Below are 18562 nucleotides of genomic sequence, written 5' to 3' on the forward strand. Positions count from 1 at the left end.
GTTGCACAATCTTCTCCACTCCATTAGCTAGCTCATCTGATATTTTCAGAGTGGTCCAGTGAAAGCAAGCCATGGAGGGTGTGGAAACGGGCGCCCTTGCATCCCTGCTGCTCAAGCTAGAGAAGCTTCGTTGCAACAAGGAGTACAAGCTGCCGAGGAGAGTCGCGGAAGACGCCACGTATCTCTTTCATGAGATGCGGAGGATGAAGGATGTCCTCCTCGAGCTAGCGGAGGTGCGGCAGGACAATCTCGACGAGCAGGTCAAGCTCTTGGTGAAGGAGGTTAGGAGGCTGTCCTACCACATGGAGGTTGTGGTCGACGAGGTCCTGGTGCTCGCCCTCAACTCGGAAGGGTTAAGGGGGCACATTTAGAATATGGGCAGCTTGCTCAAGAAAGGCAGGACTCGCCACCAGATCATTCTCCGGTGGCTGATTTCGAGTGCGTCGGCTCGATCTGCAACGGCCTTCCTCCACTCCAACGCCGTGCGGTGCGTCACCCCTTCCTGGCTCCATCGCTGCTGCTCATCTGGACTTGATTTGATTCACCCACCCCCGTCTCTTCTCCCTCTCTGACCCCGTCTCCATTACCAGGACGACGCCATGGAAGGGCCACCATGACCAGGAGCAGGACGACGCCTTGGAAGGTTCACCGACAGCAGCAGCTACGGTCCGGTCTTCTCCACTGACAGGGATATGGACATGGAGGTCCGCCATGGAAGGCCTGGAGCTCGTCATGGAGGGTCCCTCCTCCCTCTTCCCCTCCCTCCACTCTGTTGGTTGGTTGGACGGAAGACCACCGCTTGTCCGGCTCTGCTTCTTCCACCGCTGCTCCCCTCCCACCATTGTGCCAGAGACGCTGTGCCAAGCACGGAAGGTATCACCCTCCTCCCTATTTGCTTGCTTGCTGCAACTTATCTTCAGAGATGATAAAACTGTAGAAAACTGCAGAAATCCTTAGAGTTCCTTCTTCAAAAACTTTTATTCTGGCGCAGTTTGTACAGATTTTTATGTACAGTACGCAAAATCATATGACTGCTGAAAATGGACCGTCGTATATACCTGTACAAGGTTGGGGGAGGAACGGTCAACGTTGGTGTATTTTCAGTTTGTACTGTCATAATTTTCAGTTTGTAAAACTGAGAAGTGTATTTTCCATTTTGAAAATGAGATCTGCTTGCACTATCATACAGTAATTTTCAGTTTGTAAATGAATGTTAATTGATGGGTTTCTTCTCTGGAATTAGATTCGGGCAGCCGCCTCGATCCAGAGTGTCATCGTGCTTGTAGAATTGTAGCCGTTCCTTCTTGTAGGAATGGAGCTAAGGTACCATCCCAGAAATGCAAATACTTTTTACGCTGTTTGAGCAGAACCCATTGAAGCTGTAGCTTAATACAGGACATTTTTACTATGCTCCTCTACTATTGTACTACCATGTAATCACTTTGCATTGCATTGCTCCTTCTCCTGTTGCTAGCCGAGGTGTCTGACAGTTTTCTTGTTGCTGAAAAATTCAGATCATGTGTCGTTTGTCAAGGAAATCGCTGTGATTGATCCCCCGGAGCATCTTATCTTTTTGTTGAATGTGCTTCAGGCATGAGGCATGACTTCACATATCTGAGTAAGAGTTTTCATTTCCAAGGATTCTTCAGTCGTGCCAACAGACCCTTTGTCATGCAAGTTGAAATAATCTAATAATTATTACAGTTTTAGATTAGAGAAGAGAAAGATCCAGAGATTTTCATACCTAGAGGAACTCGCCTTCTTGATGCTCCTTGCTTACATGAGGTAGTCCTTGGGAATATTTCCTCCAGGTCTGGCTATTTTGATCCTTTGCTATATGTGATGGGAGAAGGGAGAGCAGGGAGGGGGGGAGGGATAGCAGAGGAGGTTAGCATAGGTAGACCATGGGGAGGACAACTGGGCATCAAATTATAGCTTGTTCCAGTTATATCATATATTGCTGTATGGAGCAGCTCTCCTTCCTTTTTCCATCAAAAAGATGTCAAAGATCAGAACTTACTAAAACATTAAATTATCGTATTAATTAAATGAAGAACTTATCATCGCTTATATGCCAAGATTAGTTACCACAATAAGGAATTCACGGCGTACACACTAACATCTCTACTATTAAAGTGGTAACGGTGAACAGATAACAAAGTTTTTTGTTCACTTATTTCTCACTGAAAAATAATGCTTTGGTCTCTCCTGTTACTGATCTGGTCGACATGCACTTTTTTCCGGTGCTTAGCTCTTCTTGTATGCTTTAATAGTTTTTACAAATACTAAATTCCATATATTGGAAGTTATGTACAGTCTCGATACACTATTTGCAGGTCTAATATCTGGGAGTTCGAACAAGTTGGATGAATTTCTCCATTCCAGTTTCTCTATGTTTACCCAATGCCAAAGGTAACCAATATTAGTTTTGGATGCGTGAAAACAGTTTGCCGTAGACATTATTAGAGAACCAACGCTAACACATTTCTTTGATAGGCAGTAACCAGTAAATAACTTACGGCGACAGTACAATACATATATGTACAGGTATGCTCTTATTATTGCTCATCACATTAGATATCCAGTGTGGAGTTTACTGAATTTGTGACCACAATCTTCAATTGCCTTACCCCAACAACAAAAATCATGATAGCTGCAATATATCTGTTTGTGCATTTTGGATCTGTTCCTCTGTGGCTGCAGCCTCAGACCTTTTTTCCTTACAAGTAAAGATGAATCTAAAATTTTAAATGTGAAAACATATAATTTTCTGTAATAAGATAATGTGATTCAGATAGCTAGTTCGATTTTACTCTAATATGTTTGGCCTTCAGTATGCCTTGAAAAAGGGTAATATGTTCTTTACAGTATAAAGATCATTGCTGGATGGAAAGTTCAAACAAAAATATATGAGATCCTACCTTGAAAAAGGCTAATATGGAAGAGCCTGGAAACAAATATCACGCTAATCATTCCTTCTCATTCATATCCAACCAGAAACCTCCTCTAACAAGGCACGGCCCTGTCTAACGGTGGCACATTTTTCGCTCGGGCATGCCATGTTGGCATGAGAAATAATCTCAAGAGCATCCTATTTAACCAAAAATGTTACCATTACAGATTACTCAACGCGTTGAATAATCTCATGCCATGCAGCTAGTTGTATCCTATGCGGACATGCATCTCCTGTTAAATTAGAATTCATCACAATAACAGAAACGCAAAGCGCAGAGAAAGCACACATGTTTGTTGCCACGGGCTTTTGAAATTTTTTTGCTTGAATTATATAGACATAAGGCATGATAAGCTTCATATGTAGAGATAAGATTAGTATGGGAAAGCCCGTTCATTGTCACGGGCTTTTGAAATATTTTCCTAGAGCTATGTAAACATAACTTCACATGCAAGTGGTCGTCCCTTCCCGTCCACCATTCGGTACGCACATAGACACATCTATGCACCCTCCTCTGCCATACATCCGTCCCTGACCATTCACATATAAGGTGCTATCCGTTGTGGTCATCAGAGGCGTAGTTACCCATACTCAAACATAAGTTGTTGTTACTGAATTAATTTTGCACGTGACTCAATGCTTTTGCTTGTTAGATTTCCTTGAATGATGCAGACGAGGAGTATGTGTGAGGGCCTGGCCTGGACATGCTTGATTTAATTAGTTTCTGTTCTGGTATAGGTTGCATATATCTGTAGTTATCCAGTTCAGTAGTTATCCTAATATGAAGCATGTGTTATATATTTGTAGTTATCCTAATTCTGTAAGATTGAGACTGATTAGCATGCTATAAACAGAGTGCACTATTTAAAACGCTATATTATATACTATCAGTTAACTAAAATAAAAGCTCTAAATAAACATCATCACTAAGTTTCAAATACACTGGGAGAGGTACATATTTTTGTCAATTGATATTCAAGTACAATCAAGTAATGGTCCAAAAGAAGGATGATGTAGCCATTACAGAAAGACTACTGACAACATGAAAACTGTCGTGGATCATTAGTCATGTTCTGAAATTGCCAACTACAGTACTGCTCCATCTTATATTAAACAATTCTTGTTTTTCATGAAGGGATTTTATGTGAAACAAGTTAACGAGCAGCTTCCCGAAAGAGATGGAAACCAATGGAACCTATGATATGCACATAAATCAATGGAACCTATGTAAGTGCTCTCTGTTGACTTCTCCCTAATATAAGCTATTGAAATCAATTGAACAATCCAGGATAAAGAATTTGGTTGTTACCAATCTAATAATCATACACCTTTTGATAATGTTATCAGCTAGCAACTGAAACTATGTCACAGTTTCATTTGGTATCACACTCCAGTGCTAGCCTAATGCTATTTATAAAATCCTCGCAGTCAAACATGTTGCCTTCTCAGTCGGCTGGAGCTTCATGTGGGTTATTTTATTTGGAATCCTATTTGCCGGGGTCGGATCATATGCAGTGTACAAATACAGTCTACAGTCTACAGGTAAAACATCCTCTCACATGACGCTTATACTATGGTATAGTTCAGTTTTCATTGTCTGGTCAGCATATTAAGACTGCTATTGTATCAATTGTTACACTACCCTTTACCAGATTATGAGCATGGACGATTGTCTTCATTGCATGAACAGGTTGATCACACATGTGGGTACTTGTTCGATTGAATTAAATCTTTTATGAAATACCAAACCAGATTACTCGCAACAATCCCCTCTGATGGATTAATTTTACCGCTTCATTATATTTAGAAATTCAAAGGAGGTGTGAGTTCGGAAGTTATACCTGGACTACCTTTGTGGTGTTCTATGGTTGACGCAAAGGGGATTGGTGCTTCATGTATAATCAGGCTGCTCGATGGTCGTGGGTCAGATGCAACGGCTTGCGAAAGGGATTGTTCAAATTAGTAATCACCAATATCGAAGGCATCTAAATATTGCCGATGAGTTATACCTGGACTCCCTTTCGGTAGTTCTATGGTCGAGGGAGACGGGACATCTGCTTCATGAATAAACAAGCCGCTCGATGGTTGTGGGCCAGCTCCAATGGCTTGCGAAAGGGATTGTTCAGATTAGTAATTTAACAATCACCAAATACCAATCAATTATCAATTCAATATACTTGGACCCTCTTTGGGGAGTCTATCAACATTGGTGATATCACCAAGAGGTTGTCGGAGCCCAGTTGTCGCCTCCATTTGTCGCTGTCGGTGTTGCTTAGCAAGATTCACCCTTTCCCAACGAGAACCAATTGGGGTGAAGTCGTTTGAGGACATCACTGTCATAGACAATTGTCATTGGCAAAGCAGATCAATCTCGACCGTATACTATATTTAACGCACTTTAATCTACATTGAACAGAAGTAAAATAAGTTGTTGGCATGTTTGGTACAAACATGATTCTCTTCAGTTTTTCTGTCCAATAACCAGTGTTGTCATCTAATGCATTGCTTGCTACAGGTTCCGTAAAATGGCAGCGGGTAGAGTTCTTGTCCTGCACAAAGGAAGGTAACTAATCTTCTTGTATTATCTTTATATCTGCATGATTTTGGTGGAGGCAACAGAACAATTTGAAATGCATTGAGTTGTGCAATGGATGAACTACTTTGATTCAAGTTTTCTTCTTCCTAGGCTGGTCGAGATTAAGAAAAGCAAAAAAAAAGGAGAGTAGAAGAAATCACACAGAAAAGCATAGAGTCAGGGGACAACATGAAAATGTTGATTTGGCCTGGCAGCATCATCTCGTCCTCCATTTGTAGTATTTTTTCTCGGACAAAATCTTATTTCCCATACGCCACTGACCTGACAAACTTGCTTGGAGTTTTGGCTGCAGGGAGCATATACTCCCTGGTGAACAGTAAATAGAAAACAAAATCCTGAAGATGGATCTTGTTTTGTAAACACAATAAATTTTCAAAATCCTGAAGTTTTTCTGTAGACCTTCATGTTAGTGTAACAAGTGTGCTTGCCAATTATTTCGGTCTACTCCTTGCTCTTGCTTTGGTGTCATCACTCTACTTCTCTCCATACAGTTTCACCCTGTCATCACTCTACTATCCATGTCATTTATTTTTGTATGCATTGGTAACGCTCATATGTATATATGTGCTCCTCAAATATTTGGATTATGAACTACCAGACCATTCAAATAAATGCATGGACTCTTACCTAAATAGAAATAAATGGCAGGGATAGTTCCATCAGTACATGCTTGAGGAACACTATGTTTGACCACCAAGATAGGTTTGTGCCAAGTACTGATTTGTGATTTGTGACAAGTACTGATTTGTGACAAGTATATATACAAACTGAAGATAGTTCCATCAGTATATATAGAGACTGAAGATAGTCAACTAAGTGCATATAAGTGCATACTGGATTCCATATCAATTATCTACCACAATTATTTTAACAAGCTCTTGATAATTAAAAAAAAGGAACACTATGGAGCTAATCTGAAACCGCACAATCCGATTCTGATAGCGTTGCTTGTTGAATAGAAAGCATGTATAAAACAAATTATCCTCTTTGAGCCATGGTCTTGGTACAGGTTACTTTGGTAGAACGTCAGAAAAATTATAGCCGGGGTTAGGATACCTCTCAAGAAGCAGCGACATGGCTTGACACATTAAGTTCTCGAAAGGGTTGAATGTATACATATGTCAAGGCTTGCTATGCATTGGTTGTATACTTAAAGCAGTTGACTACTTACTTTCAACAGGTATATGGCTCGGTAGGACACAAGAACAGTCAGGACCATGTACTAATTGGACGAACAGTTGGGCCTATGTGACACCAGTCTCTTCCAGCATTAGTTCTTCCAGAAGTAAACTGTGTACAGGTTACTAACCTGTGGCTCGCTCGCAGCCGCGCCGGGACCCGTGTCTCGCTCGCAGCCGCGCCGGCACCCGTGGATCGCTGGCAGCCGCGCCGGCACCGGGGGCAAAGTTTGAAGAAACAGGCCTCGCTCACCTGATCTGACGGGAAACTTTGAAGAAACAATTCAAATCGACATGATCCGAACGCAAACCTGGAAGCGTGGAGAATCGGGTCTTGCCCGCCCCGATCGGAAGATAGGATTTGACAATTGTTTGTTGTCTATGGAAAGAGTAAAAATATTTGATTAAACTGTTGTTTATGGAAGCTTCTCGTGACGGGATTTTTTGATATGATTCCATATGAATTGATTTGATTGGTGTCGTAAATGGAAGGGAAGGATGGAAGGTTTGTTGTTTTATATGGAAAGGGATGGAACGTTTGGCTTGGTTATTGTGATGGAACATTTGTTGTTTTATATGGAAGGGGATGGAACGTTTGGCTTGGTTCTTGTGATGCATGAATGAAAACCGGTCTCGGTTTTTGGTGGGAGCCTGGTGGGGAGATCGATGGGATGGTGGGAACGAACAAAGCGAACGAACGACTTACCTACTGAGACATTAGGAGTAGAGATTCTGACCATTAGCAACCATAACCACAACCACTGTTTAGGAAATAAAGCAGACAAAATCCGCGCCCCTTTGCGTCGGGACCCACGTGGCTCGTCTCACGAGAGTCGAGGGGAGCGACTCCCAGACCAAAAAATCCCGCCGAAGCTCACCTGGCGGCGGCGGCAGGTGCAGGCGTGCCGCTAGGGACAGCGTCGGCGGTCTTCGTTGGCGACGCCACGGTACGTCTGCTCCACCTCCCGCTCATCTGTCTCCTCCCCCTCTGCTGCGACCTAGGGGAGATGGGAGGGACTGCTGGATGCCGTACGTCGCCGGAGTAGCAGGCATTGGATCTGTCCCCTGGGGGGGGGGGGGGGGGGGGGGGGGGGGAGGGGGGGGGGTGGCGAGAGCTCAAACTACTGATGCAGACTCAGGTTGCAGATCGGCATCCCGGCAAGTCGCACCAGCCCGTCACACAGCCCCATCATTATTTAGTACAAGAGACAAATGTATTGAAACATACAAACAGGTTTTAATAAATTTACAAATATTGAGTTCAAATAGAAAAGAGGAATCACAGATAATAGAAAAAGAATCTCACCAGTCTCACATCCCCAAACGATTTGGGAATTAATGTAGTTTAGAAACATGAACACACGATTTTTTTTGAAGCAATTATACTGGACGATACTGCACGGCAGCAAAAAGAGAGCGATAAATATTAAAGCCTCATTGAGCTACTCCACAACTTCTTCGATCTCTCTGGTCCCGCTGCTGCAAGCTATAGCACGGCTGCTCTGATGAAGGTCTATCTCTTGCGTGTCGTTGCTGTTGGGAAAATAGCCATTTCCATCCGCAAGCCCATCTTCTTCTTCAATCTCAATCATCTTACTGCAACTAGCATCTTTGTTCTCTTGAAATATCTCAGTCTCCATGGTGCAGGTACCGTCTTTGTTCTCCTCAACAGTACAGAGAATGAGCTTGTTCTGGTGCTCCTTGGCCTCGGTTTTCATGGCATCATTTTTCTTCTTGACGCCCTCATTGGTTGCATGCCATTTGGAATATCGGAGAGTAACCTTTTGAAGGTTTAAGAGGTGTTTGATACCCATATGGTCTTCACTAGCTGATCCAGCATACAGCTTAAGCTCAAGATGTTCCAGCTTTGGCATCGCTCCTTCCTCAAAGATTACCCTTGGCATTCGGCAATCAACATAGAAACTCTCAAGCTTTGCAAACCCCTCACAGCTGATGCATATCATTTTTGTCGGAAGGACTTCAAGCCGCACAATGAGGCTTTGCAATCTAGGCAGCTCTCGGAGTATCTTGAGATCATCCTCCTCTAGCTTGCAGACCCTGATATCCAGCATACCGATAAACTGATGCCCTGCAATAACAATCGGAACCTTCAACGATCTTCTTACCACAGTAAGTTTCTTCCGGCAGATGAGATATTTGTACGTTGATGATGACTGTAGTGTGTTCAATCTGAAATCACTACACACCATCAGGGATCTCAGCTCGGTTGACTTGTCAAGGGAAGACAACAGCGCATCGTTCATTCTTGTGTCTTCCGGCTCATCACTTAACACTACAGCAATCTCTTTGAGACACGGGAGCTCAACAAGCTCCTTCAGAGTGGATGATGAACATTTCCTCAAATCAATGGTGCAGAGCTGCTGCAGTGATGTCATCTTCCCTATTCCAACAGGTAACTTCACTCCTTCATTGGATTCATTGTCACCAATAAGCAGGTGGACCAGTCCTGTGAGCCAGACAACTTGATCAGGTAATTCCTTAACTCGTGACTTCCTTGCATCTAGGGTCTTCAGATGCTGTAGCTCACCAATTTGTGGTGGGAGCTGGGTGATTTGAGTCCCTCTTACATCTAGTCTCTCCAGATATTGTAAGTTACCTATTTGTGTTGGGAGCTCAGTGAGTTGAGTCCCTCCTACATCAAGCCCCTTCAGATTCCGTAGTTTGCCAATTTGTGGTGGGAGCTCTGTGATTTGTGTCTTTGCAAGGCACAACCACTTCAACTTGACCATGCTGCATATGTACTCCAGATCAGCTCTCTCTATACTCTTGCAGCCTTCTAAATCCAAAACTCGAATGCCTTCGAAGTGCCTAAGCAGAAATTGGTTTGCATGACCAAATACAGTTAAGGAGTGAACCACACCAACAAAGGCCATACTTGATAGATCAATTAGATTTTCTGAATCTGGACAGTCAATAGAGAGGTGACGGAAGCTCACACGATGTGCCCTTGAAATATCTTTGCCATCAAGCGAAGCAGCAAACCTCTCTCCTACGGCTATGGCTTTAAGGACGTCATGCATCATAGGGTGGATATGGTAGCTTATTATCTCACCATTGTTGTTGCATTCCAGGGGCTGAATAACATTCCTATTGATGAGCTCATCCAAGTACTGGCTTGCTGCTTCTTCTAGACTAAGCTCCTGACTCAGCTTAGCCTCTTTTCTATTCGATGATCCAATCAACTTAGTCTCCTGAGTAACAATCCCTTCCGCTATCAATTTTTTCACCAAACGATCTTTTTCGATCGGGTGAGTCACAGGGAATGTGCTAAAGTACAATAAGCAAGTCTTCAAATGCGGAGGAAGATCATAGTAGCTAAAGGAAAGTATCATCTGCATATTCTTCCATCTCATATCTTTTTCAAGTCCACGGCCATTAGGCTTGAGCAATGCCTGCCATTCAACCTTTGGGTCTATCCACGGACCACCACCCAAAACAGAAGCCATAGCAATGATGGCTGAAGGTACCCCGCCGCATTTCTTCAAGATATCACTATATAATTGTTTGATTTCGTGAGAACTATTCACAGAACCAAGTATTCTCCCATACAATAGTTTTTTGGAGTCATCATCAGATAGAGGTTCCATTTGATAAATTGAATCATTACTGGACAAGCAACATGCTTTAGATACACTCGCTATGCGGGTTGTAGTGATTATTCGGCTGCCAAGAACATTCTTGTTAGAGAAAGCATACTTGATATCTTCCCACAGATTTTCGTTCCATATATCATCTATCACAATGAGGTACCTGTATGAAATGAGAGAGCATCAGCATAATATCCATACGCATGCCAAACTAGTCTAGTATGTGTGATGTGTGTACTTAAACAAGTTGGGGTAGTCTAGAGTTGAAACCGATAAGCAAAAGGAAAATGTGTGTCGATATAAATATTCCACCACTTCTGCTTCGGTACACCCCCCTAAACATAAGGACGGCTCAGATTAGCCCATACCTCTTCATAAGTAGGGGCATGATAGCCATTTTTTATAAACTCTTCACACATACGCTGTACTTTTTTTTAAATCACGTATACGCTGTACATTAACGGAGTGCACACCCTGCCGTGCTGGGCTGGCCCATTCAGCACATTCATCCTTTCTTTTTCTGAAACCACAAAAAAAGGTGCTTGCTGCAGGTTTCGAACCTTTTATACTTGAAATACAACACTGGAAAAGCGCAACATTTTCTGGTTGTTTTTTCTTTTTTTGTTTCTTAAATGCGTGAAGTTCTTATAATTCGTGATTTTTTAAATCGAAAATGACGAAAAAGTTTCAAATTCTTAAATTTTTCTTTCAAATCAGTGAACTTTGTCCCCCAAAATTGATCAGTTTTCTTCACAAATTCGTGAACTATTTCGCAAGTTGGCAATTTGTTTTTGAAAATTGTTGGTCTTTTTTATAAATTGATGGACTTTGTTTCTAAATCAATGGATTTTTTAAATTTTGTTAATTTTTTTCCAAATCAATGAACTTAATTTGAATTATTGATGAACTTTTTTCAAAATCAATAAAAGAAAAGAAAAACAAAATAATATAGAAACCCATGTAAAAACTGAAGAAAAAACCAGCCCGGTTGAAAAGGAAAACCATAGTCTTTCTTTTTAGCGTTATATTTGACGCACTACAAAAGATGAAAAAAGGAAACTTAGACCATGATCAACGGAGGTGTTCGAGTAGGCGAGATGGCTCCGTCTAAGAGCACGTCATTGCCCGACATGCTTGAAATGGCCCAAATTTTTTCATGCCTTGTATGACCAATTCAAGGCACCATGCCAAGTTGTTTTGGTTTTCGACAAGTTTTGCATTTTTCGTAGTTTTCTCGGTAAAAAAAATGCTTGATAATGGGCGGCCGTGTGGCAACTTGCATACGTTGTCAGAAATCGTACAAACCTGGCATGGATGACTGCCATGGTCATGCCCACCTGCTTGAAAAGGTTGGGGTCGTTTTAAGAATCTCCAAAAGTAGACCATGTGTTAATGAAGGGTGTACGGGTTGGCTAGAAGGCTCTACCTGAGGGTGTGTTGTTTCTCAACATCCTTCGAAAGGCCTAATTTTTTCCACCTCCTTCTATGATCAAATCATGGCACCATGTGAAGTTGTTTAAGTTTTCTACAATTCTTTTGTTTTCTAGAGTTCTCTCGATGAAAACAAGCTGATAAATGGCCGGACGTGACACAACATGCATACGTTGTGGGAAATTCATTCAAACCCGGGATGGATGCCTACCATGGGCATGCCCGCCTACTGGAAAAGGTTGGGATGATTTCATGCATGTTCAAAAATAGATCATGTTCAACAAAGGGTGTTCGGGTAGGCGAGAAGGGTCCATTTGAGAGCATGTTTTTGCGGCATCCATTAACTCACCCCAAATCTTTCCATGATCTTATATTACCGATTAAACGCACCATGCCAAGTTGTTTTGGTTTCGACAAATTTGACTTTTCCGGGGTTCTCTCGGTTAAAAAAGGTAGATAAATGGCTGGACGTGTCGCAACTTGCATATTTTCTCAGAAATCATTCAAACCTGGCATGGATCCTTACCACAGGCATGCCCCTTGCCTGCAAAAGTTGGGGTCATTTAAAAAATGTTCAAAACTAGACCATGTTCAATGGAGGATGCTCCCGGATGGGAATGACCATGGTAGGCAACCATGCTAGGTTAAACAATTTTCGACACCGTATGCAAGTTGCAACATGTTCGACCATTTTATCGGTCTTCTTTTACAAAGGAAACTCCAGAAAATGCAGAATTTGTCGAAAACCAAATGAACTTGGCATGGTGCCTTGAATTGCTCGTAAAAGGTCATGAAAAAAATCGGATCCATTTCTTCATCTTTTTTGGTGGGGAAATTGGGGCCATCTCAAAGATGTTGAAAAATAAAGTGCTCTCAGATGAACCGTTCTGACCTTACCGAATAATCTCCGTTCAACATGGTGTTTTTTGGACATCCTTGAAGTGACCCCAACTAATAAATACAAAGGGATAAAATTGAAAACAATAAGTGTTTTTTAAAACATTTAATAAACATTTTATATTTTTTTAAATCAGTAGTTTAAAAAGTTAGTTAAAACTTGTATTTTGGTATTCAAAAAGAGATAAATGAATTAAAAAAATAAGAAATCAAATGAAAAAATAGAAAATAAAATAAAACGCTTAGGCCTTGGCCCAACTAGGCGATGACATTGCTCTCGTCGGGCACGTGTTGGGTCGGTCCAAGAGCTCGCGGATTTGAAAAGTTCATCAATTGTTTTAAAAATATTCATGGATTTGAATATTTTTCACAAAAATTCAAAACAAAGTTCACTATGAAATTTGCAAAAAAGTTTTCTCGGTCTTGGGAACCTCGGGTTCCCAGCCATTTTTTTCCTGTTTTGTGACCTTCTCAGAGGTCGTGAACCGTGTTTTTCTTTTTCTTTTTATCTTCTCTGTGTTTATTTTTTTTGTCTTCTTTGACTTTTCGTTTATTTTTTAAAAACTGTTCGTATTTTGACATTCTGAGCATGTTTGAAAGGCGTGGACATTTGTTTTGAAATTTATGTACAAATTTTAAAAATATAAATATTAGTATTTTATGAACAAAACAGGAAAAATAGATACCCTAAAGAAAACCGTGCAAAAAAAAAGAGACGTAAACTAAAGAGTGGAGGTGCTGTGTTTTTTTTCATGGCGTTATGTCTCCCGCACAAGAAGTGGAAAACAAGCCAAGAAAGCAAATGTGATGTGCTGTCCAGGATGGTTTGTGTTGTTACAAGTAGTGCGTGAGGGCGCTGGTTCGAATCCAGCCGAGGGTATCCAATTTTTTACAATTAAAACTAAAAAAACGTAAATGGGCTGAGCCCATGAGGGAGGGTTGTTCGCCCGGTATTATACGAAGCTACAGTGTATATACGTTCTATGTAGCAAAACGAATACAATTTGTGAAAAGTCTATACTACCTTTTATACGTTTTGTGAAAAGTCTATACTACCCTTTATACGTTTTGTGAGGGGGGTGTACCGAAGCACTTCCTGTGCATCCAATTTTTTACAATTAAAACTAAAAAAACGTAAATGGGCTGAGCCCGTGAGGGAGGGTTGTTCGCCCGGTATTATACGAAGCTACAGTGTATATACGTTCTATGTAGCAAAACGAATACAATTTGTGAAAAGTCTATACTACCTTTTATACGTTTTGTGAAAAGTCTATACTACCCTTTATACGTTTTGTGAGGGGGTGTACCGAAGCACTTCCTGTGCTTTGCATTTGCGGTATCGCCGTATCGGCCCCCTTTTTTTTTTAACAAAGGTCTATTTTATTGATGCATCAAGCTTACTGATGAAAAGCTAAAAGTGAAAAACAAGTAAATGGGCTGAGCCCATGAGGGAGGGCTGTTCGCCGGGTATTATACGAAGCTACATCGTATATACGTTCTATGTAGGAAAGCGAATACAATTTGTGAAAAGTCTATACTACCTTTTATACGTTTTGTGAAAAGTCTATACTACCCTTTATACGTTTTGTGAGGGGGGTGTACCGAAGCACTTCTATCTGGATCCTGTGCTTTGCATTTGCGGTATCGCCGTATCGGGCCCCCTTTTTTTTTACAAAGGTCTATTTTATTGATGCATCAAGCTTACTGATGAAAAGCTAAAAGTGAAAAACAAGTAAGGCCATGAAGAAGAAAGAATAGGTGAAGGCCCAAAACTCCAAAACGTCACCTCTAAAGCCATGGCCAGGCTATTAACTATGGTTGGCTATCACTACCCACTTCCCCTGCAACTCCCCAGGCTGAAGTTCGGGAGGTGGTTGACAACGTCCAGCAGCAGGTGTCACAGCTTTTGTCGGCTGAAGATTGTTGCCTTTTGGTCGCCTTTTATTTAGACGTTGTTCCGATGTTTTGATATATCGGGTTGCCTTGTTTCTAAGACCGTTTTTCGTGAAGTAAACACCATTGTTTGGTGCCTGATCATGGCTTCATTAATGTAAATGCAGCCGGGAGTGATCCTCCTGTTATTCTAAAAAAAAACGCCATCGCCATCGACAGTAAAACTAGCCCATAGGTTTCACCCAGAGGAGGAACCCGGTGTAGAGAGAATGCTCGTAAGACGCCGCGTCCAAGAAGTTGTATTTGTACACAATAAAAGCTACTTCATCGAAGAAGTTGTATTTATACACAATGAAAGGTACTTCATCCAAGAAATTGTATTTGTACACAATAAAAGCTACTTTATCCAAGAAGTTGTATTTGTACACAATGAAAGCTACTTCATCTGTAAGGAAATATAAGAGCGTTTAGAGGAAGCAACTTTCTGGTGGACGCCGGCTCGTGTGGACTGTATCCTAGCCATAGAACGATTCCTCGAGATGCTCAAACGTCACTTCCCTGTCCCCCGTGCTCGTTTTCAGGGAATAGAGTGTAGGTGTCATAGGCGTACGAGCTTGGCACAAGTGTATCGTCGCGTGGATCTGTATATGCACATGTCGCAGGGAAGGAGGAGTTGGTGACTTGACCTGGCGTTGTACTAGCTTCATGGGTGGTGTGGGCCATAACGCAGAAACTTTTTGAACGTCAGGACGTGCCAAAAAGGGACCCTACCAATGTTCTCTTGTATCTACTGGATCTAAAACAAATTAGTTAGGGTCACTAATCAAATCTACTTGATTAGTTTAATGTGCCGGATAAAAAACAGTTTGATAAAATCTAAAAACAGTATGGTGGATGGGTGCATTTGATCCATTATTTTGAATAATTCAAAATCATATTTGTCAAGTTAAAGAAAAACTTTGAAAACTTGTACATATTCATGATGAACCTGTGAAATTTTGTTCAAAAAAATATTATGACTTGCAAGATGTACAAAAAAAATTAAAATATTGGTCCAACAATAAAAAATTTAACCCACTTTTATTGACGTATTTGTTTTTTTACGTCACGTATGAATGTATATTGTTATGAAATTTTGTTGGATGCATTATATGTGCATTTTTGTATGTACTAAATATTTTTGATTTTTTTGGGCTGTCGAAAAATTGTTTTTCTTAAAAGTCAACCAAAAGGTGTTTTCACCTTCTTACATACTAGACTCCAAGATGGTTTGTGGCAAAAGAACAAAATTTGGTAATACAAAAAAATTATATAACAAGTGGCACAGTAATAACATTAATTTCTTTTCTTGCGGGAGAGTAATACATTAATCTAACTAACTGTGTGAGACCAACTCTTGTTCAGAGCCCCAACTGTGCAGGAATTCTAATGGCCATATAAAACAGTTTAAATCCTAGTTTAAGTAAATGGCCCTGACGGCCAGATGGTGCTAACAGATAATATAGTACTAGTATTATTTTATGGATAAAATCAAAGAACACCTATAAGTCTAACTAATGAAATTATAAGGTGATGGTATAGAGTTTAAGATAATTTGTGACAAATTTTTTTGATAATATTGAGAGCTATAAAAACATCTGGACGAGGGTCACAATAATAATTTACTCTAAAGCGGTCTGTATGAGAATAGGTGTTTAGTGGACTTAACAGACTGTCAATATCATACTGTCTGTACATTACACTGACTAACAAACTGGTCTTAAATGGCGGATTATTATTCTGTGTGCTCTGGTGAGGGGGAGCGTGCACAAGGTCACATCACATCGCACTGTTCCGAGTGGCAGAGGGTAAATTGAAATGGCGCCATACTCATCACGTGTGTTCCAGCAGCTAGATTCTCTGTCAATAAAGCTAGCTATAGCTGCCGGGATACAAGCTTTGACGGGGCTCTAGAGGGGACAGGGCGCACAAATACCGGGAGGGATCTGATCGGTTAGGATAACGGACGGGCAGGATATGGTCTGCAGAGTGCTTGTCCACCGTAAGGCATTTTCGAGTGTTTAGATCATTAAAGGAGTCATCTAAACGCTCTTATATTTTTTTTACAGAAGGAGTATTTATGAATTCATTAATTAATGTAAAATTATAATTTACACGCTATTAGTCTTGAACTGCATACCGACCATAAGGAAAAACACCAGCGTAAGATTGTGAATGTAATTTGCTAAGGGATGTGTACCTCTTGTTCTCAAGGATTTCCTGAAGTTTTTCGATGAGCTGTTTTTGGTTCAGTTTGTTGGGGTAATTTCTGGTGAGATCAACGATGATGCCCGCCAAAACCTTCTTCACGTCAGCATTCTGACCAGCTGGAACAAATGCTTTGCGGTCAAAACTCTTTTGGATCTTGTCATACACTGTTTTGACGAGAGTTGTTTTGCCCGATCCTCCAAATCCAACAATAGAGACTATCTTGAGGTTTCTGATGGACACGTTGTCCCCATGTGACAGTAACTTGATGAGCTCTTCATCTTTTTCCCCCTCAATGCCGACAAGATCTGGCACTCTTGCGTACAGAGCCATGAGACGAGGATCAACGCTGGTCATGGCTGCAAGGCTATAATCAACAGCAGCATAAATCCCGTAGCGTTGACATCTGTCGGCCATCATTCGGACTCGAGCCTTGCTGGTCCTGATTGCGCTGGTCATGATCTGGTGGCTAGTCTTGCCTTTGTTGAGCAAGCTGCTCATCTTCTCCATGAGCCCCTTAAAGCCTTGCGAGTCGGGGGCGAGCACCAGCAGCTTGTCGAGGACAACATCCATGTCGTAGGACAGCTTCCTGGCGTCATCTGCCCAGAGCTTCCTGGCGCCCTGGTACGGGTGCCACGGTTGAGATACCAGGAGGATAGTCAGGATAGTCTGCATCCTCTGCAACTCTCGGTAGAGATACCTGACGTCTTCCCTGATGCTCGCTTGCAGCCGGTGCTTCTCGTCCAGGAGCTCAACTAGCTTGGGAAGCAGGGAGGCCATGGCGCCCGTTGCCGGATCCATGGCCTGCTATCTCTGAACTGCCTTGCAAAAAGAAGAAAAAACAGATGGAGCAAAATTATTGGCCGGCCGGACAAGTTTATAAAGTCGCCGGCCAGGGCGGCATTGCCGATATAGTTATTTATAATTATACGTACGGATAGCTGTCGACGACGGCCCGCTCGTCGTCGGTGCGCCGGCTAGCAGTCGACGGTGGCCTGATCTGTCCAGGCGATGGCGCTTGGTAAGCCGCAGCTCGCAGGCGAGGGATGGTGGCGAAGCGCGTGTGTGTGTAGGTGCTGCGGGAGAGTGATGTAGGAGTATATGGGGAAATGTGGGTCACGGGCCAGCCTCACGGGGGAGAAGATTCAAGATGCAGCTGATTAATTAGGTCATGCCTTCCTTTTTTTTTTTTTTTTGAAACCGCGTTAACCACTTTTCATGGAAAGAATGATTGTTTTGCCTGTGAGAGAAAGCACACAACGTACGCAGGGGCATGGAAGAGAACGAGTTCGGGCAATTGCCTGGAAACTCACCGTACGCGCGACGCTAAAATTTGAAGTGTCTAATCCAACCAACCAGGCAGCTCAGCGCGTTGGCTCGAAGCAGCTCCACTACAGTCCTAAGCGCGTCGGCATCTCATTCTTTATTATGACAGAAGTCAAGTGTGCAAGCACAGAAACTTCCTCAAAAAGGGCACATGTGGCGCGTATTCCGGCGAAACGGAACTACTTCACGGACGACTTTTGGCTGAACGATACATGCACGATGGTAATCCAAGCGCCTACAGCTGTTCAGAATTGCTAATCGATGGTGTGAGGAGCCATGTCGTGCTTGTATCGGCTAGCAATCGTCGTCTGTGTAGCAACGCTCCCGGCGAAAAGCAAACCTAGTGGCAGCTATGGAATCTCGTCAGGCCCTCTACCCAATTCACGAGCTGAGCACCCGAACAGTGTACCGATTGCTGCCAGAACAGTTGTCT

General features: G+C 42.1%; 1 protein-coding gene and 1 long non-coding RNA gene across 12 annotated transcripts; one reads left to right on the top strand and one right to left on the bottom strand.

Annotated features, from left to right (window-relative positions):
• Positions 1-223: 223 nt before the first annotated feature.
• On the top strand, positions 224-7277 carry LOC123059797 (uncharacterized). 10 transcript variants are annotated; one of them, XR_006427596.1, is made up of 10 exons: positions 230-487; positions 591-873; positions 1515-1618; positions 1705-1811; positions 2337-2412; positions 2501-2547; positions 4089-4180; positions 4382-4495; positions 5469-5516; positions 6559-6639. It is a non-coding gene; the product is annotated as an uncharacterized lncRNA (long non-coding RNA). The 10 variants fall into 10 exon arrangements; XR_006427592.1 differs by having other exon boundaries at positions 1705-1785; XR_006427598.1 differs by having other exon boundaries at positions 224-487; positions 1515-1811; positions 2497-2547.
• Positions 7278-7852: 575 nt separating this feature from the next.
• Positions 7853-17911, bottom strand: LOC123059799 (disease resistance protein Pik-1-like). Of its 2 annotated transcripts, none has more exons than XM_044482301.1 (3): positions 17739-17911; positions 16796-17621; positions 7853-10498 (listed from the first exon to the last, which is right to left on the bottom strand). In XM_044482301.1, exons 2-3 carry the CDS (start codon positions 17602-17604, stop codon positions 8170-8172), a joined length of 3138 nt encoding a protein of 1045 aa, XP_044338236.1. In that variant the 5' UTR covers positions 17605-17621; positions 17739-17911; the 3' UTR covers positions 7853-8169. The 2 variants fall into 2 exon arrangements, with proteins under 2 accessions (XP_044338236.1, XP_044338237.1); XM_044482302.1 differs by having other exon boundaries at positions 16796-17625.
• Between the last annotated feature and the right edge of the window lie 651 nt (positions 17912-18562).

This window comes from Triticum aestivum, chromosome 3A (assembly GCF_018294505.1).
Source record: "Triticum aestivum cultivar Chinese Spring chromosome 3A, IWGSC CS RefSeq v2.1, whole genome shotgun sequence".
NCBI lineage: Eukaryota > Viridiplantae > Streptophyta > Magnoliopsida > Poales > Poaceae > Triticum > Triticum aestivum.